A 24638-nucleotide genomic window follows, 5' to 3' on the forward strand; every position below is an offset into this window, starting at 1 on the left:
GGTGTAAATGTTAGGAAACAGAAACCTACCACTACAAACTGGTCTATCTAGAAAAAATAATTCTCTAGCAGAAGCAGACATTCTCACCCAAAAACAGTATGCTAGTAAAGGAAAGATAAATAACATAAAATAGGTTGCTTTGATTTTATCACTTTTATGTATATGTATATTATTATTAATAGGGGTTAGTTTTTCCAGACCTCTGAGTCTCAAGTAGACTCTTCTCGGGCTGGTATATGTATAAATATATGTGAAGTCTTATGTACAATACCTGACTTCCATGCAACATTTGATGACACTTTCATTACATGTTTCTCAAATGTATAGGTGTGAGTGAAAAGTTACATCAATTATAGTTAAAGCTGCAGAATTTAAAGGAGTTTCCCCCAGGTACAGTAGACCCCCATATGTGGGTGGGATGGGTACCACACCCCCCACAAATAGCTAAAATCTGTGAATACTTAAAACCCCTCTAAAAATGCTTGGAACTGCCTATTTTGATAGTTAAAACACAAAAAACCCTCAAAAAATGCTTTTACCCGAGTATTTTAATAGATTTATCATAAAAAGTGTGTTTAGTCACAAAAATTATATGAAAGTACAGTAATTTATGGATATTTCCAGTAAAAAATAGTGAGAATAGGCATATTTTCTGCGAATAATGGGTATATACAGTCTATAGAAAAGTCCACGAATAGGCAATTCCGCGAATAGCTCGGGTCAACTACCCCACTTTCTACACTATCCACTAATCTGCTCCATGTCACAATTGAGAGTAAGGGTAACATCATTTCTAGTAAGTGGAGACTTTACTACACCCAGGAGTCTTGTATCATCTGCTTACTGCACAATCTTTTTTTTCCAGGCTAAAAAGTCAATATGCAGCAGCCCAGACCGGGCAGTCTTTCAGGTCAGCCAATTTAAGGAAAAACATTTCAATGGAAAGAGAAAGACATGCAAATGCACGTGGTGTCAGAAAAAAAAATATCTAAAGCATTCTCCTTACCTTCCACAAGAAGTTGAAAATTACTATTTATAACTCCTTGTCAGGCCTCTTACAAAACAATCATAAATTTTACCAAGTTATACAAGTTTTTTGTAATTAATTTTATTTTATTTGTAAAATTATAATTACAGCTTGCACAGATAAAAATTGAATCAGTATCAAATTCTGAGTATATTTGTTGTAAAATATTTACGTAAATTTACTGAGATCGAAGATGCTGTAACTTTTTGTTTTGTCTGATATTTCTTTCCACTTTTCTTTGCAAGATTACAATTATAACTGACATACTATCATAAGAGATAAGTACTCTGCTGACTCATGAGACACCTAGAATCAAGGAGCTAAGGAAGTCTAACAGTTGCCATTAGTAAATTTATGGGCTATTGAAATAATGGAACATCTTTCCTGTCCAATTTCTCCAAATTGATGGTGTGTAATTATCGGTACTCGCCAGGAGGTAATCCAACCACCACTCAAAACCTGATATTTTTACTGATATTTTTACTCATATGCTCATATGAAGGTATCCATCCATTAAGGGTTAAAATTAACAGTGGCCCAAGAACGCTAGCCTTTGGAACGCCTGACACAACAACTCGCTGCTGCCTATCTGTAAGGAAATCCTGAAACATACCCCCCCGCTTCAAGAGACTTAAAGTTTATAGATAAGTGCCTTGTGGTTTACTAAATAGGAAGTAGCACTAGAATCTATTTTAATTACTCTATGTCCACTCAAAACCCTTATCAAAGTCCCATAGCAGAGGGCATGTCAAATCTAAAAGAGGATCCAATAATTGGATATTGCATAGTAATAAGAAATTAGTTTCCTTGCCTCTAATTCAATACTTTATGGTGAAATAATCAGGTAGCCAAGCCTTGATTTATGGTAAAGATAAGCACTTGGCATTCTTTATTTTTATTCATTTATACTGGCATTTGCATTCCCCAATACAGTTATTTGTTATTCCTTTCCTTAAGCACAAAAATATACCCTCCACAATGAAATGTGGCCATGGTAATCCATTTTGGTCACAATAATTTGGACCTGGAAATGTTCCCATGGACAGTGGATCTTGAAATTTATATGGCTTTTTTAGTCAGGAGACTTCCCGATTTTATGTCCATTGTCTTAGTGTTTATACTGTTGGATTGGCATTGGTTGTAAGTATGTGTATATTTGATTAATCCAACCTCATACTGACTGATCATCACCCTGTATGAACTGCAATCTGAGTAGGACAAAGCCAGGTATTTGTATCTGCACCATTGCTGTATTGCAAATTGTATAATTGAAGAATATTTGAGTAGGATTAGTGAATGTAGAACACAGTTTTTTTTTTCTTTATTTTAGCCCTAGAGAAAAGGAATACCTTTATTATTTTTTTTCCCCATCTTGTTTTACAGTATTGTTTGTTGGAAATAGAGGTGTCATAGATGTTAATCTGTAAATTTCTTTTATAATATGTACACAAATAGTTTGTTGTTCCACATTTTCTTAGTCAAAATTTCCAGTTATTTTTGTCTTTTCTAATTATGTAACTGTTATTACAGGAGGAAAGTTGCAAACTACCTGAGCTTATTGGACAGAACCCAGCAATTTTGGAGGATGTTTTGCAAGGGGATCTAAAATCTTTATCACTAAATTATAAAGAGCAACTTGATGAAGAGGGTAATGAAAAAAGTGACAATGAGGATGATTTAAGTCGCTCAGCAGATGAGGGCAGTCTTCATACCAAAGGAACAGATGAAGGTAATCAAAATTGTGTGCAATCTTGAAAAAATACCTTCAATATGTTTTTTTTAATTCAGAACATCATTACAGATGTGTACTAGTTATGTTATCCTACATTTTATTATCATTAGTTTATTTGATACTTTTGTACTGTATATATACAAATGTATTCATCAAAAATTATTTCCTGGTTTATAAAACGTTCCGGGTTATGACGCCAATTCAACAGAAGAAATATGGCTCCAAAACAGCAGAATAATAAAGATTTGGAATTTTTAGATAAAAACTCAATAGAAATGCAGTTTACATTGATTTTAATAGACCCAAAGCATTGAAAGTAAGATTTTCCCAGTATTTTTGACAATTTTCAACGATATTCCAGTTTACGACAATTTTCGGTTTATGACGTGGCATAGGAACAGAACCTCGTCCTTAACTGGGGAATGCCTGTATTTGGTTTTCCAAAGCCTGCACTATTTAGCTATTCACCCTTTTTAATCACAATCTGGTGAATTATTACTAAACAGATAACACTCCATATATTCATTATCACTATTAGCACTGGCTATTATTGTAGGAAATATGATCTGTGTGTATGATTTTCTCACATTAATGTTGGAAATAGAATATTATTGTCCCACAAAATATGCGAAGCGCCTTGGTGGCGTGATCGGTATGGTCTTGACCTGGCACCTCGGTGGCCACAAGTTCGATTCTCAAGCATTCCATTGAGGTGTTAGAGATGTGTATTTCTGGTGATAGAAGTTCACTCTCGATGTGGTTCGAAAGTCACGTAAAGCCATTGGTCCCACTGCTGAATTACCACTGGTTCCATGCAACGTAAAAACACCATACAATCAAACAAACAATATATGTGATGCCACCAAATATGAAGCCTAAACCATTATACACATCCAAAACCTTTGTACGTTCATGGAAATAAACAATAATTATAGATGTACATTCATGGAAATAAACAATAACTATAGAAAAAGAAATTTACAGTACATAAGTAAGCGATTAACATAGGAATCGAAGTTGTATTATAAATTTACTGTTACCATAGAGTAAATGCTGTAAACTTCAGATTCTGTGAGAATCAGCCAGAGGAAATAAGAAAAAGTTGTGACCTCTTAGCTTTTCGGAGTTTAGAATTCTGTGAAAAAATAGTTTTTATACATGCGACTTACCAGGCAGATATATACTTAGCTATAGACTCCGTCGTCCCGACAGAATTCAAAACTCGCGGCACACGCTACCGGTAGGTCAGGTGATCTACCATTCCCGCCGCTGGGTGGCGGAATCCCAACCATTCCCGTTTTCTGAGCCAGATTTTCTCTGTCGCTGAGGCCGGCAACAACTGTTGTTTGGTCTCTCCTGATTGGAATTCTGCTCATTTGCCGAGAATTGGTTGGACTCATTTGGTGAAGTACTCTTGTTTATTCTCGGGATTGGCATACGCTTATTTTGGACTGGATTAGGACTTGGATTTGGTTTTTTCTATTAAGATGGCTGAAGTTAAAGTAACACCTAAGTTTAGGGTTTGTGCAAGGGAAGAATGCAGAACTAGGTTGTTTAAAGCAGAGGTAGATCCTCATACGCTTTGTAGTAAATGTAGAGGGTCTGAATGTGCGTTTGATAGAACTTGTGCTGAATGTGAAGGGCTTTCGGAGCAAGGATGGAAGGATTTAGCTTCTTATATTAAGAAAAGAGAGAAGGATAGAGCTAGGAAAGCGTCAGCTAGAAGCTCGAGTAGATCTTGTTCTTTTGAGCCTGAATCAGAAATTAACAAACTAGATGATGTTTCTCCCATAACCTCAGCCCCTTCTCCCCTGTGTTGAATCTAAGGATTTCCATTTTCAGAAATGGAAAAAAATGAGATCCTCGATCAGGGAGCTTCAGGAGCAGCTTAAAGCTATGGAAACACAAGGTAAGAGTGTCAGTGAATACAGTGACCCCAGTGCAGTGGAGGGGGCGTCTGATCGGCTCCGCATTGCTCCTAGGCCTAGACCGCTTCCAAACTCCCAGGACCAGGGGAGGAGGAATGTCAAAAGCCGCAGGGAGGATGTGGAGCATCCCCAACGATCAGGCGTCCCTTCGGCAGACCCTGAAGTAACGACCCAGGCTGCCTTGGATAGCTGTAGAAAAGGCATCCTGGAAGAGTGTTTTTTCTGCGTCGGACTCCTCCTCGTCCAGGCGTGGATGGAGCTCTGCTTCGAAGTCTCGTCCTCTGAAGAGATCGTGGGTAGCGCCGAAAGGAGACGCTTTTTGATTCAAGCCCAGAGCGATTTCCAGAGGATTTTCCTTCGACTAGTAAGAGGGCGAGAAGACCGTCTCCAGCGCCTCAAGATCCGACAAAGCTTTTCCTGCTTAATCTACAGGAGCAAATATCCTCCTTGGTAGGCGCTCTACATAAGGATTCGTCTCGAAGGAAAGACTCCTCCCTTCCAGTGAAGAGATCAAAATTTTCTTCTCCTGGTAGGAGAGAAGTTTCTCACTCTAGCAGGCGCTCGTCACCGGAGAGACACTCTCGTTCTCCCTTTAACGATCCTCTCCTATCTATAGGAAGAAAGTTCCCAGCGGTAGCCGCTCGCAGAGCAAGCGGTCAGCTACGTCTCTTAGGAGAAGTCAGGAGTCGGACTCCTCTTCTGAGGATCAGGATAGGCGTCAAGAGCCTAAGAAGCAGGAGCTTGTTAGAAACATAGAGTTGACAGAGCCTAGTAGGCGCCAAGAATATCACAGGCGTATAGAGCCTAACAGACGCCAGGAGTCTTGTGAGAGGCGTCAAGAGCCTACAAGGAGTCACGACAAGCGCCAGGAGTCAAGCAGGCACCAGGAATCAAGCAGGCTTCAGGAGTCGAGCAGGCGCCAGGTAGTCGGGTAGGCGCCAGGAGTCTAACAGACGCCAGGAGTCGAGCAGGCGTCAGGAGTCGAGTAGGCGCCAGGCTCCTTGTACGAGCTTAGGTCAGAGTAAGACCCCTTCGCACTTTATGAGTTCTTCGGAGAGTAGGAGCCCTTCACCTGGTAGGAAACAGGTGCCTGAGAGAAGATCTCGTGCGTTTAAGAACTCTATTGCGCCTTGTAGTAGCAAGGATTTGTCACACGGACGACGTTCTTCTTCGTTTGACAGAAGTCCCTCGACAACTAAGAACCGCTCTTCTCCGAAAGGTATCCCCGACAGCCGGAGACTTAGAAGAAGTCTCGGATGAAGAATTACCTGTGGATGTAGTAGTCTCTGATTATAAGAGATTGTCCTGTTGTTGTTTCAGGAGTTCGGAGATAAGCTTCAACCAGCGGATCCGCCTCTCCAGGATCTTTGCTATCGAGCACGAAGTCTCCAAAAGCATCCTCATTTGTAAAAATGCGTCCAGCCCTTAGTATGAAAAAAGCGTTCAAAGGATTTGGGAGAATGGCTTAAGAATAAAAGAGAAGCGGGCAAGACTGTTTTTTCATGCCCTCCTTCAAAGTTGACGGGTAAACCTGGAAGATGGTACGATACCCAGGAACCTATGGGCTTAGGACTGCCTTCATCGGCAGACGCAGATTACGCTTCCTTAGTAGATTCTTCAAGGAGGCGCGCTCTACTATCAGCAAAAGCTACTTGGGGGATGTGTGAACTGGACCATCTACTAAAGGGTGACTCTTTAGGACGCTCGAAGTATTCAATTTTATGGACTGGGCTTTGGGAGCCCTTGCGAAGAGAGCCCAAGATCCCGAATTTGTCACGATGGAAGAATTATCGAGTGTGTTATCGTGTCTGGACAGAGCGGTGATGGACGGTCGGTAGAAGTGGCTGCTCTTTTTGGATCGGGAGTTTTGAAAAAGAGAGCAGTGTATGGGTCTTTCCTGTCCAAGTCAGTATCTCCTCTACAGAGGTCGGCCTTGCTATATTCGCCACTTTCGAACCACCTTTTCCCACAGGACACGGTGAGGGATGTAGCAAAATCATTAGCTGGAAAAGCCACACAGGATTTACTGACACAGTCAGCAAAGAGGTTCAAGCCTGCGGTTCCTTTTCAAAAGAAGGATAAAGCACCTCTTCAGCAGCCCTTTCGAGGCCAGCTCTCCTCCTCAAGAACCCCTTTTAGAGGTAGAAGACCGGATACCAGAGGAAGACCTTCCAGGAGACCTGCAGGGAAGGCAAAATGAAGAAGAAGTCCTCCAGATAGCGGTAGGCGCCAGACTGTCGAACTTTGCCAGAGTCTGGGCGAAGAGAGGGGCGGACAGCTGGACCCTCTCGATCCTCGAGAGAGGATACCTCATCCCCTTCAGGGAATATCCTCCCTTAACAAGAACTCCAAGGGAGTTAACAGCGAGATACAACGATCCTGTCAAAGAGTCAAGCTCTCCTGCAAGCAGTAGAACTTATGTTGCAGAAAAGGGCAATAGAACCGGTTCAAGATCTCCATTCACCAGGTTTCTACAACCGTCTATTCCTGGTACCAAAAGCCTCGGGCGGGTGGAGGCCGGTTTTGGACGTAAGTGCGCTGAACGTCTTTGTGATCAAGAAGAAGTTCTCGATGGAGACCTCTTCCTCTGTACTTTCTGCTCTTCGTCCAGGGGACTGGATGGTATCCCTGGACCTTCAAGATGCATATTTCCATGTGCCATTCATCCGGCATCAAGGAAATACCTAAGATTCATGTCACAGGGAAGAGTGTTTCAATTTCGAGCGCTTTGCTTCGGACTTTCGACGGCCCCGCAAGTCTTCACGGGTATCCTAAGGAATGTGGCGCATTGGCCTACATTTAGAGGGATCAGAATCTCGATGTATTTGGACGACTGGCTAATACGAGCAAAGTCGAAGCAACATTGTCTGGAGGACCTTTCGGTAACATTAAAGATGACGCAGTCATTGGGACTCCTAGTCAACCTCGAGAAGTCCCAGCTGGATCCCCAGCAGAACATAGTTTATCTGGGGATTCGGATGGATTCTCGGTTTTTCTAGCGTCTCCGTCAACAGAGAGAATAGAGCGCTGCCTTACAAAGGTGTCAGGATTTCTAGGGAAAGAACATTGTTGTTTCCGCGAGGGAGTGGATGAGTTTGCTGGGAACCATTTCCTCGTTGGAGCAGTTCGTTTCCCTAGGGAGACTGCACCTAAGACCCCCTTCAGTTATATCTGAAGGAGAACTGGGATCAAAGTTCCCAGGACGCCTCGAAGAGTCATTCAGGATAACGGACAAGGTCAAACAAGATCTTCGGTGGTGGTTAGACCCGAAGAAAACTCGGTCAAGGAATATCCTTGCATATAAAGAGCCCTCTCCGAGCGTTGTTTGCAGACGCATCGGACGTAGGTGGGGAGCAACGTTGGATTCGCAAGAAGTGTCGGGAACCTGGGAAGGAGCTCAGGTGTCCTGGCACATAAACAAAAAGGAACTGAAAGCCATTCACCTAGCTCTCTTGCACTTTCAAGAACAGATATTAGGATCGATCATTCAGGTCAATTCAGACAACACGACAGCCCTAGCATATATCAGGAAGCAAGGGGGAACTCATTCATTCTCCCTTTATGAGACAGCGAGGAAGTTGTTGCTTTGGGCGCAAGAGAAGCAGATCTCTCTTCTAACGAGATTTATTCAGGGAGAGAGAAATGTTCAAGCGGATCTGCTAAGCAGAAGAGACCAAGTGCTCCCCACCGAATGGACTCTCCACCCTCAAGTGTGCGATCAGTTATGGGGTTATGGGGAAGGCCGAAAGTAGACTTGTCGCAACCAATTGGAACAAGAGGTTGGAGAATTATTGCTCCCCCATCGCGGATCCAAGAGCAATAGCGATAGACGGTCTCCTCATGGATTGGAAGGGAATAGACGGTACGCTTTTCCCCCCTTCAAACTGGTAGGGGAAGTAATAAGAAAGTTTGCCTCCTCAGAGGGAACGAAATTAACTTTGATCGCTCCCTTTTGGCCAGCCCTAGATTGGGTGACAGAGTTGCTGGAGTGGATAGTGGATCTTCCCAGATCGCTCCCACTAAGGAGCGATCTTCTCAAACAACCCCACTTCGACAGGTATCACAAAAACCTCCCCGCTCTAAGTCTGACTGCCTTCAGACTATCGAAGGACTCGTTAGAGCGATGGGGTTTTCTCGCGAAGCTTCAAAAGCAATCGCAAGAGCCAGGAGACCATCCACATTACGGGTGTACCAGTCGAAGTGGGAAGTGTTTAGAAGATGGTGCAGGACGCATGAGCTATCCTCTTCCAGTACCTCTATAACCGACATTGCAAATTTTCTTCTTTACCTTAGAAGAAAGTGTGGCCTAGCGGTATCTACGATCAAGGGGTATAGAAGTATGCTGGCCTCGGTGTTTAGGCATAGGGGTCTGGAGGTGTCGGACAATAAGGATCTACATGACCTTATTAGGTCTTTCGAGACCTCAAAAATTCAGAATAATAAAAATCCCAGTTGGAACTTGGATATAGTGCTGCATTATTTTGATGTCTGAAAGATTCGTACCTTCCAATAATTCTTCTTTTAGGGATTTGACGAGGAAATCTCTATTCCTGTTCGCCTTAGCCACGGCAAAAAGGGTGAGTGAACTTCAAGCGTTAGAGGGCAGAGTGGGGTTTAAGAAGGAGGCTGCAATTTGCTCTTTTAAGCCTCTCTTCTTAGCCAAGAACGAAAACCCATCAAAACCGTGGCCTAGAAGCTCGAAGTGAAGGCACTCTCTTCTCTTACGGGGAAGAAAAGGAGAAGACCCTTTGTCCAGTAAGAGCGCTAAAATTTTATTTACAAAGAAAGTCTCTTTTGGGAGGTACGCAGGAAAGTCTTTGGTGTTCGGTCAAGGATCCTACAAGACCAATATCAAAAAACGCCCTTACGTTTTCATTAAAGACGTTATTAAGGAAGCGCATCTTAAATGTGGTGAAGAACAATTTAAACTCCTCAGGGTAAAAGCACACGAAGTGAGGGCCATAGCAACCTCAATGGCTTTTCATAACAAAACGTGGTCCCTTTTCAAAATCTAATTGAATCCACGTATTGGAAGTGTAACTCAGTGTTCGCCTCTCACTATCTAAAGGATGTGAGAGTTACTTATGAGAAGTGCTTTTCACTGGGAGCATATGTGTCCGCGGATTTAGTGCTGTGAGGAGGAGCTGAGGTTAATCCTAATTAGTTAGGTTATGTAATTTTAACATTATGGTGTTTGGTTTTTATGGTTGACTGAAAGAGGGTATAGGAAGAACCCTTTTCAGTTCTTAGATTTAACATGGTTATTAGGAAGGTCAGGTGGTCGGGATTAACTTTTGGTCTCCTCGTTGTGCATTATGTAAAGCCTAAAGCTCTGTCATGTAAGAGGGCTAGCCCCCATTGATAAGATACAGGTCAGGCTCTGCCATGTAAGCGGGTAAGCCCCATTGGTACGATCCATGCAGGTTCTGTCGCGTAGCGGGCTAGCCCCCATTGACATGATCCAGAAGGGCTGTTCGGTCATAGGTGGTTTACCTCACTGAAGCTCTTGAGGCAGGCAGACTAAATGACAGTAATCATGAAGTCTTCAGCCCAAACAGGTAAGAACCAAGGATTGATATCCTACAACAATTGTTGTTTTCCCGTTATTAGAATTTTGTTTATATATATAGCTGTCTCTCGCCCTCCACCAAGGGTGTCAATCAGCTAAGTATATATCTGCCTGGTAAGTCGCATGTATAAAAATGATATTGTTAAGATACAATAAAGTTTTATACATACTTACCTGGCAGATATATACGATTAAGGGCCCACCTTTCAGCCTCCCTCAGGAGACAGGTGTAAGAGAAAATCTGGCTCAGAAAACGGGAATGGTTGGGATTCCGCCACCCAGCGGCGGGAATGGTAGATCACCTGACCTACCGGTAGCGTGTGCCGCGAGTTTTGAATTCTGTCGGGACGACGGAGTCTATAGCTAAGTATATATCTGCCAGGTAAGTATGTATAAAACTTTATTGTATCTTAACAATATCATTTTGCTAAAGATTCCCAGTCCTGTCATAAATTTTGTCACATAATATATGCATTTTCAGTGTGAACTCATTGTTAACAAACTTCTTAGTTTTAACCCCTTTTTTTGTTTTTTTTTGACTAAATTCTCATGGATTATGAGAGAATCGGCCAGAGACAAGGTTGTCCTCAGAACTTTTCAGGTTTTAGAGTTGGAAAAAAGATTGTTACAAAGGCATCAAAGTTGTATGATGAATTTTATCATGAAATATAACGAAAAAAGTTAGATTTTCCCACTGCCTTAAACCTAAACCTTAATTATCATTGATTCTCACTGGAGAATTGGAAATTTCTGCTCTTTGATTTGTCACGGATTTTTGTGGAACATATCTTTCACTTTTCTGTGGGAAATTTCACCAATTCGCACATTTTTTCTATGGGTCATATCTCTTAAAATTATCATAACTTGCTTTTTTTTCGCTATTTATTCACTAATTACTGTATTTTTCGTATTGTGTTTGTGACTAAATGCATATATTTTTTTTTATTATTTGCAGTGTAGTTATACATACTATATTGCTACTGTAGCTTGGTTGTTAACCTCATTTGAGGCTGGGTGCCAGAATGAGCATAATTCTCTCTCTCTCTCTCTCTCTCTCTCTCTCTCTCTCTCTCTCTTCTCTCTCTCTCTCTCTCTCTCTCTCTCTCTCTCTCTCTCTCTCTCTCTGTAAGAGTAATGTAAGATGCAATTAAAATTACTGTAAAGTGTTTTTGGATGATAGAGCAAACTGTACAGTATCTGAAATATTTGCTAATTCTTTTAGTTTTATTTTCCAATAAAAGCAGGCTGGAAAATAAAATAAAAATAATTAGGAAATATTTTAGATATTGTACAGTTTGCTCTATCATCCAAGAACATTACAGTAATCTCATTTCAAATACATCTTATATTACCCTTAAAAGAGAGCGAAAGAGAGGGAGAGAGAATCATCAACTAATTATGCTCATTTTTGGGCCCAGGCCGGAATAAGCTTAACAGATTTAAGTAGTACAGTATAAGTACACTGTAAATAACTTTTATCATAAAACTCTGTAGTATTTAGTGACAAACACAATATAGTAAAATACAGTAATTAGGGAATATACAGTGTTTCTCTGAAAAAAGCAAATTATGTAGTGATAATTTTAATTGTTTTTACCAGTACTATGAAAGAAAACTGCTATGCTTATGTATACAGGGGTTACTTGATTAGTTGTCAAACGTGCTTTAAGGCAGATTTATTCAATTTGTATTAAATTCTGTTTACATTGATTGTTGATATTTTAAAATTTGTAAATCATTGTTAAATACTTATGTAAGACAGATATATTTAATTTGTATTAAACTGTATTTACGTTATTGTTGATATTATAAAATTAGTAAATCATTGTTATAAGCATTTTAGGGGGCGTATGTACTTAAGAGTAACAGTTTTGAAAGAGTAATCTACGCTGACTTAAGGTGTTCTGGGGGTGTATTTTTGTTGAAACTAATATTAAATTGTTTTAATAGGAGAATCTAAGGTATATTTTTGTTTGAATTATAAATTAGGCTGTGAACTTTAAAAATAAACAGTTATAAGCATTTCAGTGTAAGGGGTACTTGGTAGTTATAAGCATTTTAAGAGGGGCTTTTGTAGTTCTGCAGTGGTTTCGAGAACCTATCCCCGCAAAAAAGTTGGGGAACACTGTATTTACATGATTTCTTTATATAAGAGGTCATTAGTACAAATGTGCATCTTATGTAAATGGAGATTTATCTGTTTATTGTAATTTATCACATGTTACTAAGCAAATGTGGTAAAAGTAGTAAAGAAAAAGAAAAAGGGTAAGAGAGAAGGTTTGAGTCAAAAGTATTCATTATCTATTCCATATACTGTATATTATCAGCCTTATGAGATAGCAGCTTATTAACTGAATATTATTAATAATATACTACCTGTTAGTAGCTTTGGGAGGAAGTGTTGTTGAGTTGAAATAGTGTAACCAAACACTGTAAATGGATGAAAGGGGGGAAAAGAAACAGAGCATTATGGCTGCAACGGACATCCAGTATTATTGCACTTGAGCTATTTGTTGCACTCTTGTTGCAGTCTCTCACCAGATTGGCACAAGTAAAGTAAAAGTGTATGCCAAGTATAACTGATTAAGTATGTAGTTAACAATCTCAGATTTGATGGCCTTTGCTATGGTGATATCTTTACAGGTGAGGAAGCTGATATTGAAGATGGGAATGAAAGCGAAGAATTCAGAAGTGGCAACTTTGATGAGGAACGTCTGAGTGAAAATGACAGAAATGAGGATGGTGTATGTTTTGACCACGATGAAAACGACAATGTTGACCTCAGTTTTGACCATAATGAAGACGATGATGATGATGAGGGCTGGATAACGCCTTGTAATGTCAAACGTTATAAACTTAAAGAAAAAAATTTACCAGCAGAAGAGGAGCAGGATAAGAATGTACTTGTAGCTTGTGTGACGTCAGATTTTGCTATACAGGTAATGAATTATTTTTATTTCCTACTGTGCTTCTTTTTTTATAGTGAAGTTGCTATTTAGTATGTCTGTACTGAATATTGTAACCACTGCTACTCTACCTAAGAGTGGTCATCAACTGAAGAATGATCCTCTCTTAATAATTAGTCCTCAATAGATGACACCTACACCCTACACCACATGTTTTTAGGTGCCTCAGCTGCCCAAGATGCACCCATATTTTTTTCGCTCAAACAAATAGTATCTTATGATGGCAAATAATAGCGATTATTTTCTGTGACACAGTGCTATTAAGTATTTCTTCATGACAGACAATACCCATTACTCTGTATACTCATTCCTTAAATGGTGCAAAATGCATACAGGTGCACCAAATGAAGTATTCAAAGAGAATGATTCCTGCATGCATTCTTAGCCAACTCCTGAGTCCATGTTCAATCTTTTGAGAAGTTCCACCTGAAGAGAGAGAAGGAAAAAGGATCTGTTAAAAGAAAATTTAGGTGATGTCATGTTATTCTAGAATTCTTATTTTTCTTTTCTGTTTTTCTGAATATGTGGTAATTTATTTATATACAAAGATTTTATTAGTTTCATAAAGGTAATTCTATACATGGATGTTGTGAATATGGATACTGATATTTTGGGAATGTAGTAATTTATATTACTTCTTAAATTTTAACAAAATTGTACAAAAACTTTAACAAAATCGTACAAATTATTGGACTTGTATTTTAAAGATCATCAGGAAACAAGGGTATAAGAGGGTAAAATTAATTGTAATCAGTTTACATTTATATATTTTTCAATTTTTTTTATTACAAGAAACTTGAGATATTCATAATGGTATTTTTCCCATACCAGGAAATATAGACCACAACTCATATTATAAAATATTTTTTTATTATTACAACTTATCAGCATAACATGTAACTTTTAAAGAATTAATACAGTTTATCTTTTACCACAGAATGTACTGAAGCATATTGGTTTATCTGTGATGGGCGTCGAGGGTAAAATCATCCGAGAAATTAAGACCTTCACATTGAGATGCCATGCATGTTTCAAGCTTTGCTCAGACATGACTAAGGTACAGTATGTCCAAACACAAAAATAATAATATTGAACTCTTCTTTGTTTGTTACAAAGAACTTGCTCACTATTATGAGATGATTTAACAGTCAAAGCAGTATGTTATAATTTACTTTAACAGTGTCTCAGCTTTATCAGTCTTGCAAAACAATAGTATTGTTTTCTGGAATTTTGTATTCATGTTAGTTATACACATTCACAATCCTAATAATTTGTCTTTCAATTACAATGAGAGGTCAAAGTGTGGTGTGGATATGTTCAAAGTGTGAATTTGGGATTTGTGAATAATCGAAAATCCTACCCTAACTCTTGCTAGCGTATGCAAACATACATGAAGTGAAGAGAAATTATAGAATTCAAATGAAGTATACATTATTGCAGAGTGCAATGTATGCAACAAACATTTTTTTATATAAAGTACCCAAAAATTACAACAGTAACTTCGTGAAGCAAAATGTCCACTCAGGAACCTTGTCTTAATAGTCTTATCCCTCCTAAAATATATATTCATGGTCAAATAACTGTAAGTATGTTTAGTGAATGCTATGGATATTTAACATAAAAATATAAATGCAACAGCTAGACTAACCATTAAACTTGGGTAGCATTGTACAATGTAAGTTACTTACTGCCCTGTTAAACCCTGTCCACATGTCCAGACACTCTTTTTTGGCAGACAAAATCTAAGCAAATAAAAGTCTCTTGTGCACTCGGCTGTGTCTGGATGGAGGTGAACACAGCACGACAATGGCAGCATGGCTCGCAGCCAGCAGAGCAGAAATAATAGTAATGATAAATAACTATACCGTGAAATTGCTAAGTAGATAGTGTCATCGGACTAATGAATCGAACTGTACCTTCGTTTATATCGTTAATTAGGTAAAACTGAGAACCGTTGAAAAAACCAATCCTACAACTGCCACAATTGGTTTTACTTGTTTCAAGTTTATATCATTAACCTCATTTTCACTATCATTAGTGGAATTAATAGTAGAATAGAGAAAGTATTTCAGTATTGGAAGCAGAATAAGAGAATAATGCAATAACCAAAATTAACAAAGGAAAATTAAGGAAAAAAATTAAAATAAATATATAGTATATATATATATATATATATAATATTATATATATATATATAATATATTATATATATATATATATATATATTATATATATATATATATATATATATATATATATATATATATATATATTATATAAATTACTATATATATATGTGACGGTACTTACTTTCTTTGCACAGATCTAAGGTAACGTGTGCCGTGGAGGCTGTACTTTGGGGAATTAGGTAAAGGGGTTCTGTTAGGATGAGAAATTAATTGATATGTTTCTTTGCATTAAGTTTATTCTTCGTAGGGGTTCTTACAAATGTCTTTCCACCTTCTGAGTTACTGGGCTCTTGGACTGATAAAACTTAATTGCACTTGTTGCAATTACGAGTCTATAGGCACGAGGGAAATTTACTGAGTATTGATTGTCACTTTCACTGTCTTTGATTGCTTCGCACACCACACTTTTGCACCTGTTCTTCTTCTGGGGATTCTTCTGTCTTTCTCTGTTTCACGGCCATGCCACTGCAGTTCTCCCCTCAGGCTCCCCGGTTGTTCTCTCTCTTGGCTTCTCTGTTCCCCTTTTTTCTCTGCTCCCTTTTTCTGCCTGCTCTCTCTCTGTCTCGCCTTTTTGTTCAGTTGAAATCTCCTTAGCCCCGCCTTTGGATTTTTGGATTCTGACTGGGTGTGGCATTTTCTGAAAGACTTTTTGTGTCTTAGTGGCTGCTAACTTCATACGAGACCGCCTTCCTGTCAGGTCTTCTACAGTAATTCGTAGGCTTTGAATTTGTATACGCCTCCTTCTTCATGTCCTGGCTTCTTAGGGGCGTATCCCTTGGTAACCTCATAGGTCATTCGTTGATACTTCTTTTGGGCTGTCTTATGACCAACACTCATGGCTTTTGATTCGTCGAAGTCCTTAGGTCTATCTCGAGAGGGTGGAGCGCTTAAGAGTTCGGCACTCCCCTCCTTTGAACAACGGGTCATAGAATTCCTTTTTAACGTATGCCAGATGGCTCTCTCTGACCTGTTCACGAAGGGAACGCCGATTAGTCATAGGCGCTAATGAGAGTAGTTTCCAATTTCTCGAATATGCCTGGTAGATATCGCTCGTCGCCCATAATCTCTTGTTGGTCACTAATCGCTGGTACGGACAGAGGCTTTTTGGGGGAGATGAAAACCAGATGTCTAATGGCTAAAAGCCTAATGTTTGGAGTAACAAAATCCCTTCGCTAAGAAAAATCATTATCGTATTCCCTTTCCCTTTCTTCCTTATTATCCGTTTCGTGCCCTTTTCTTAAGTATTATTAAGTTATTGTCTTTTGGAATAACGACACTGTGCCACACTATTACAGTCTCGGCCCGCTACCTCGCTGACTCCGACAGCGTTATCTAAGCTGAAGCAAATATTATACCTACAAGAGGACTCCTAACTTATGCTTCTTGGAAATCATATTGAAACTTTAACTCAAAAACATCAAAAGTGAATGTAAACATGAGCAAATCCTTGATTAAGTAACGTTAAGGGCAACAATCAAATGAATGTAAACATGAGTAAATTCTTGAGTAAGTAACATTCAGAGAAACATAAAAAACTGAATATGAATATGAACAAGTACTTGATTAAGTAATATTAAAAGAATCATCAAACTGAATTCAAATATGAGTAAATCACATTAAGAAACATGAAACTGAATGCAAACAAAATAAATCACCAAAAAAACAAGAAAACTGAAAGTTAAACATACATAAGCCCTTAAGTCACAAAAGTTATATAAATGCATGGTAGAAGCAAAAAAATAATGGTAACTATCCAAGTTTACAGTATATGATTGGTTCAATCCTCAGTCCTATTCTATCTAGGTGGATATCGTCTTTCTTTTATGGAAAATAAATTTCGTTCTTCGTTGACGACACTTGATGGCTTCTTGTTTGCTGCGACCTGTTGTTTGGAGACTAAGTCCTGGGAGAAAATATCCTTGTGTATTTGTATGCAATAACGAGGGTGTCCTTGACTTCCTACTGAGATTGTGTATTTTGTTTATGCAAAATTTCATTGGGCATTCTTACTGTAATTTCTGAGTAACCTTGTACATTAAACTATAACCTTACTGCTTGATACTAAAACAAAATTGGCAACTCGTTAAAGGAACCGGTTAGTGGTTAATACTTGTAGGTTTCTTCTACTGTGACAACAATTAGTAAGCTTTCACCAATCAATATCTTGTTAGTAAGTTTCAACAACTACTATCTTGTTAATGAGTCTTCATCAATTAACTTCTTGTTAGTGAGTCTTCATCGATTAATATCTTATTAGTAAGTTATCATCAATCAACATCTAATGGATTTGAACAAAGTAAGTATATTAATTACCCCTTCAAAATCTTGATCATTTCTAAAACGAATTCTCTTATCTTAAAAATCTCTTAATGTCTATCTTAACCCGTCTTATTTATTCTTTTACTTCTAAGAATGTTCTCATGGAACGATTAAGCTTAATATACGTCTTGAAATTCTTATACTGCGCTTTGAACCGTTTCTTACATACCCAAATATTTCCCTTCAAGTCAAAATAAATTTGAAGTTAGTGCAACGTAACTCAAAAATTCTTGCTACAAACCGACTAATTAAAGTAAGAATTGTAACAATAAAAGATTATTCCTAAGTCGACCGATGAAGGTAAACTTAGCAATAAAGAAATCAAATAAATACATGGGAATAATGGGAATGAATTAATGGGTTTGTTCTTCTGTTTCACTGAAAAGTGACTCTTCTATTTCTTAGGTTATATCTAGTTCCTTCTTCTGAATGTCTTCTGACGTCTCTGTCATTTCGGATTCTTCAACTTCTTTGGTTCTCTTGACCTTGTCCTTGTTTATTCAAAATTCTTCTTCTTCTAATGATTCAGCATATGTGGAAGGCATTTGGTTATTCATTTTCTTAACCTTTATCTTAGTTTCTTGTACGTCTACGACCTTGTATGGTCCTGTGAATTTTGTGGCTAACTTATAATTAATACCACTTCTTACTTCCTTCTTAATATAGACTTCATCCCCTTTCTTGTAGTCTACAGGCCTTAATCCTTCTTGATGCTTCTCTATCATATTCTGCTGGGCTTCTCTAGATTCTTGTGCAATGCTTGTGGATTACTTTAAAGTTTCCGATTCTTATCTTCATGATATCTTCAGAGTAATTAGGCTGTATTGGCTGATTCAGCCATGCATAAGGTAATCTGGTTCATATCCCATCAAAAAAGCTTTTATGGGAGTTGCTCGAGTACTCGTATGATGCCTTGCATTTAATGATAATTGGACTAAAGGTAAATTGACGTCCCAGTCAGGGTCCTGTCCTACCGTGTGACGTAATACATCTAAAAAAACCTTTCTGTTATTTCCTTTCTACCAAGCCATTGCTAGCTGGGTGATACGGCTGTATCGCTACCTTTTCTACCTTAAAGGCGTTGCAAATTTCTTGAACTAATGAGTTGTTGAACTCGGTCCCATTATCAGAGATAATGAGCTGTGGGGCAGAATATCTGCAAAATAGCTTATCGAAGAGTGCGGTTGCACAATCCTTGGCACTTTTACTAGTTAGTGGTACCAACTCTGTATATCTCGTGAGCGCGTCGTACATACTAGTATATTCTTATTCCCTTTACTCGTGGTATGAAGATTAGTGATAAGATCAATAGATACTCTTTCGAAAGGAGTCTGTGGGATAGGATATTTCCCTAGTGGTACTTCCTTGTCTGTTCTTCCTTGTAGCTGTTGCATGTATTGCAGCTCTTCACATAATTACTAACATCCTTGTGAATTCCCTTCCAATGGAAAGTTCTCTGGATTAGTCTAATTGTCTCATCCCTTCCTGGGTGAGCTCTCATGTCATCGTCGTGCATTAGCTCAATGACCTTGTTTCTTAGACTCTTAGGTACTAACCTTTTGTGCAGTACACCTAGAAATTGACCAAATGGGTCATATTCGTGACACATCCAAATTAATACGCCATCTATGTCCGTTAGTGCATCTGTGGGACATCCAACCTTCCTACCTAGTTCGGTTAATTCTTGTGGCTGTGTTTTCTTTCGTTTCTAACGTATTTGAACAGTTCCTTATATCTTCATCTCTTTCTTGTTCCTTTATGAAATTTTGCCGGGAAAGCTCCTCTGTATAGTGCATGGTGAGTACATTTACGTCATTGCACATTGTTTCATTCTTTTCTTCTTCTTGAATTATCATATTTATACTATCACCTTGTGACACATATCTTGATAATGCATCTGCTACCTTATTCGTCTTCCCAGGGACATATCTCACCTCTATATCATAACTGGGCTGTCATGAACCAACGGGCTCTTCGTCCAGAAAAATTAGGGTTCTTTATGCATTTCTACTGCGGCGTGAATGATCCGTGAACACGGTTGTCTTGTAACCAAAAATGATATATCTGAAATGCTTTAAAGCGTCTATTATAGCTAGAGACTCGAGGTCTGTTACTGAGTAGTTCACTTCTGAGGGCTTTAATTTCCTACTGTAATAAGCTATCGCATTATACTTATTATCTTGTCTTTGCATTAAACATGCTCCTATACCAATGTGGCTTGCGTCCGTGGCTAAAAAGAATTCTTTGCCAAAGTCTGGGAAGCTAAGTACTGGGGGATGTGGTAATCTTTCTTTCAATTCATCGAATGCTTCTTGCTGCTCGTATGTCCATGTAAATGATACGTGTTCCTTTAAAAGTCCAGTTAGTGGAGCTGATATGACTGCAAAGTTCCCTATGAACTTGCGGTAAAATCCTGCTAAACCTAAGAATGACTTTACGTCCTTCTTGCACTGAGATGTAGGATATTCCTTGATTGACTTTATCTTTAAGTCGTTTACTTCTACGCCCTTTTCACTTAGTGTATGACCAAGGTAGTCTATTTTCCTTTTAAGGAAGTTACATTTCTTTAGTTTAAGCTTCAGGTTGGCTTTTCTTAATCTCTTTAGGACTTCTCTGACTAAGTCTATGTGTTCCTCTATGGTGTCTGTTGCTATTACCAAATCATCTATGTAACAGTGTACATCCTTGCCTAGTAAATCGCCCAAAATTTTATCCATTAATCTTACAAAAGTTACCGGGCTTGACTTTAGACCAAAGGGCATTCTTACATACTGGTATCTGCCGTTACTAGTGGAAAAAGCAGTCAAAGGTTTACTTTCTTCGTCTAGAGGGATTTGCAAGAATCCCTGCAATAAATCTATGTGTGAAATATCTCTGGACCCTATAGTGGCGATAAGATCTCGCATTGACGGCATTGGATAAGGATCATTTTCAGTAATTTGGTTCAATTTTCTGAAATCCACAACTATTCTATAAGTTTTGTCCCTTTTAGGAACTAGCAAAAGTGGAAAGGACCATGGGGATTTAGACGGTTCTATTATTCCTTGCCTATTCATTCTTTGTACTTCTCTTTCAATGATCTCCTTCTGGGAATGTGCTACTCTGTAGGCTGGTATGTAAATTGGCTTTGTGTTTGATGGAATGTCTATCTTGTGCGTTATTTCGCGTGTATTTCCCAAGATGTCGCCGTCTAGAGCGACTATATCATTATATTCGCACAGTAAGTCTATGAATTCTTCTCTAACATGGTTTTCCTTAATGTCCTTTAAATGAAATCCTATCTTAGCTCTTCTCAGTTTTATGTCCTGAGCGTAATTTTCATTTCCTTTACGGATCGCGGCTACCGTTTCCCTTTCTACAACTCGGATAGGTATTGAGTATACTTCTGCTAGGCCTATCTCTGTACCTGGTGTTAATTTAACCTTTCCTCCTCTGTTATTGGTAATCTGTAAAGCTATTTTGCTCTGTCTAACTTCATGTAAACTAGAAGAATAATGTATTCCGTTTACTTGCGACTTTTCAGTAAGCGTGAGAATTTCCTTCCCTTCAAAAATTGGGTTTACTGTACATTCTACCCACGTACCTTCTCCTGGTTTAAGTCTTAATTCCCTTTCTAACTTTAAATAAGTGCATTGATTTGATTCTAAGAGGTTAATGATCTGTTGTGAACTCGTGATGCATTCTGGATATCTTCCCTCTGTCTTATCCTTCTTTAAAATACCTTTTATCGTGGGATTCTGTTGAGTCTGAGTTCTTTTAATTAGCTTGCATATTGGTATTCTAGAAATCTCACGACCGTTTTTAATCACTAGTTGTTCTCTAGGGGCATCAATGCTTATCCCTTGTCTAGCCATAGTTGGATAACCTATCAGCAAATGAGCAAAAGCTAATTGTATATCTCTGGCTACCAGAACATTTTCTCTTAGAGCAATTCTTCCTAGCCTAAATGGAAAATCTAACTGTCCAATTACGTGGATATCATTACCCTGACGTCTGTGATTCTACAATCTACTGCTGGATTCAAACTTAAATGAGAAAAATACAACCGATACACCTTTTCTGACATTATATTCTTAGGACTACCTGTATCAAAGAATGTAATAATAGGTTTCTCTAGACCGACATGTGCGGGAAATAATGGTCTATAATTATATTCATTTCCTACATCAACTTTGCTAACCTGTGTAGCTGGGCTTAGCCTTGACATTCCGGACGTTCTCTCTGTTATAGAGGAAGATTCATTGTACCAGTAAGCAGAAAATTTCCCATTGCGTCGTCTGACGTTGACTGAACTGATTCATAACCTATGCTTGCTGTTTGATTAGCATATCTATTTGGGACAGAATCCCTATTTCCTCTAGCTGGGGGAGATTGACTTTGGTTTCTACCTCTGCCTCTCGACTGAGATCTACCTCTAGGAGTTGAAACAAATTTATTTCTGCATTCTCGAGCACTATGTCCTGTTCTTTTATGGAAAGGACAGAAGGCCATCCCTCGGCAGTCACTGGCATGATGTCCTCTCTTCTGACAGTTATAACACGTGACTGTCGAAAATCCTCCTTGAGAAGATTTACCTGGTATCTTATTCTGATTTCTAGATGGTGTTCTAGATCTATTTGGACCTCTTTCCTTTTGTCCTATAGCGCCTAAAGGTCTGTATATAGGATTCCCTTCAGGTCTTCTACCTAGGATTTTTGTTTCCTCCTCTTCAATCTCTGCTACATCATCGGATGTCTCCCACTTACGTGTCATCCTTGCAATAACTTCCGTAGGCAGGCTTCCAATCATTATTGCTAGTCTAAATATTTTTTTAAACATGACTCATTAGCATTTTTTGCTTGCCTCCTTCTACCTCTATCCAACCTGTGGATTCCATGAAGTTACCCCATTCATTCATATTGTTATACAACTGAGAGCTAAACTCTTGATAACGTCTTTCGTCTAACTTAAATTGACGCACTATCCTTGCCAAACTAGTGACTGGATCTCTTTCACCAACTGTGGAATAGACCTTCCTAAAATACCGTTTCAGTTCTTCCCAATTCTTAAGATCTCGGTAAGTCTCGGAGTGGACGTATCGCTCTAAGTCTCCTCCGGCTTCCAAATCAAGATAACTCTTGGCTTCAATAAGCTTTTCTCTATCTGTCCCCGTTATGCTATCTAGGCGTGTCTCCACCTGCTCTATCCAGTTCTCTAAGTTACAAGCTAACTGACCATTCTTTCTTCCGCAAAATTTAGCTATGTGATTAATCACATGCCCCTTATGTGTTCCCATTACTGCTGCGTTAGAATTCGCGGACTGTGTACTTTCCGGCATGTTTATTTTCCTTGTTTGACTTCTCGTGAGCACAGGCGTTCTTACGTTCTGATAAGGAGTCGGTCTCCCTTTGACCATCGACTCGTTAATGGAAATTTTCTTAAGTACTGAGTATCATTAAAAGTATCAAAGTTATGACCGTAATATCCCAAAAGAAAATGATAATAACAATAAACTGTTTTTACTAAAGTATTCGATCACCAAAAAAAAATAAAGGAATTTTCCCCTGAAATATTCTCAAAGTCTTACGTTACCGGTAAGCGATTCTTAAACAACAACAAAAACCCTCTTAACAGTACTGGTAAAACGATACTGAACTGACCGTAAACTGTACGCTAACGAGAGACCTCTCGTGAGTTACCCTGGTTAAAACAAAGTAAAAACAAGTAAACATTCATTCGACGTAACAAGTAAAAAGCAAATACTAAAACAAAAAAAATCAAAGTATAAGAAATCACAAAAAACAACCAAAATCACAAAAATAACATAAAATGACACAATCAAAATTCAAATTAAAATTTATAGTTATTGGTTAGTAAATACAAATGTTCGGGAAAAGGTCTTAGTAGCTGATTAGTTAAAATTAGTAAAATAAGAAATATCGTAGAGTTTCGTTGCCAAAAAAAAAAGTTCAGAGAGAAAATCTTTTAATCTTGAAATACCAGAAATTGTCTAACTGAAATGTTAATCGCATAATTTACTTTTAATGGAGTTTAATGTTATGTAAGTGTGGGGATATTATTTTGGACTTATCTTCTCTTCTCTTCGAAAGGGGACCTCTCTCTCTCTCTTCTTCTCTTCGGGATGGGAAAGGAAGCGCGTTGAATTGGGCGTTTTCTGAATTGTGCTTTTTTCCTCTTGATATATTCTTTACGCGTTCGGCATCTTGTTCTTCTAGTGGAACGACTGTTCTTGTTCTTCGGAGTGGAGTTTTTCTTCGTGGAGTGTGGGTGGCTTTTTTTTTGGAGCGCTTTTATTGTTACGACTCGGTAACTGTTTTTGTATTTGGGGAAGCACTGGTAACTGTCTTTGGGGAGAACTTTCTTTTTCGAGTGGCGTGAATGGATTGAAATCTTTTATGCCGACACTAAACTTTTGATTCTGTTTCGCTGCCGCTGTTTTTAACTGTCATTCGTGTCTTCGTATCACGTCGCTAATCACCATTTCTTTGCTGTCTCTTTTGTCTCTTCCTATCCTTACCGCTCGACATCAATTAATCTTGTCACTATATCAATCTTTATGTCATCGCTAATCCCATCGCTCTGCCACCAATTAATCTGTGACGGTACTTACTTTCTTTGCACAGATCTAAGGTAACGTGTGCCGTGGAGGCTGTACTTTGGGGAATTAGGTAAAGGGGTTCTGTTAGGATGAGAAATTAATTGATATGTTTCTTTGCATTAAGTTTATTCTTCGTAGGGGTTCTTACAAATGTCTTTCCACCTTCTGAGTTACTGGGCTCTTGGACTGATAAAACTTAATTGGCACTTGTTGCAATTACGAGTCTATAGGCACGAGGGAAATTTACTGAGTATTGATTGTCACTTTCACTGTCTTTGATTGCTTCGCACACCACACTTTTGCACCTGTT

The 24638-nt window shown here is 38.6% G+C and overlaps 1 protein-coding gene across 1 annotated transcript in view; it reads left to right on the forward strand.

Moving 5' to 3' along the window:
• The window catches only part of LOC135215226 (RNA-binding protein NOB1-like), a gene marked incomplete in the record, with an annotated part of 136517 nt that overhangs the window by 78534 nt on the left and 33345 nt on the right, over positions 1 to 24638 (forward strand). The window contains 3 exon segments of the mRNA XM_064249731.1: positions 2558 to 2756; positions 12900 to 13195; positions 14160 to 14279. Coding sequence (XP_064105801.1) covers positions 2558 to 2756; positions 12900 to 13195; positions 14160 to 14279 — 615 coding nt within the window.

This window comes from Macrobrachium nipponense, chromosome 5 (assembly GCF_015104395.2).
Source record: "Macrobrachium nipponense isolate FS-2020 chromosome 5, ASM1510439v2, whole genome shotgun sequence".
In the NCBI taxonomy this organism is placed as follows: Eukaryota; Metazoa; Arthropoda; class Malacostraca; order Decapoda; family Palaemonidae; genus Macrobrachium; species Macrobrachium nipponense.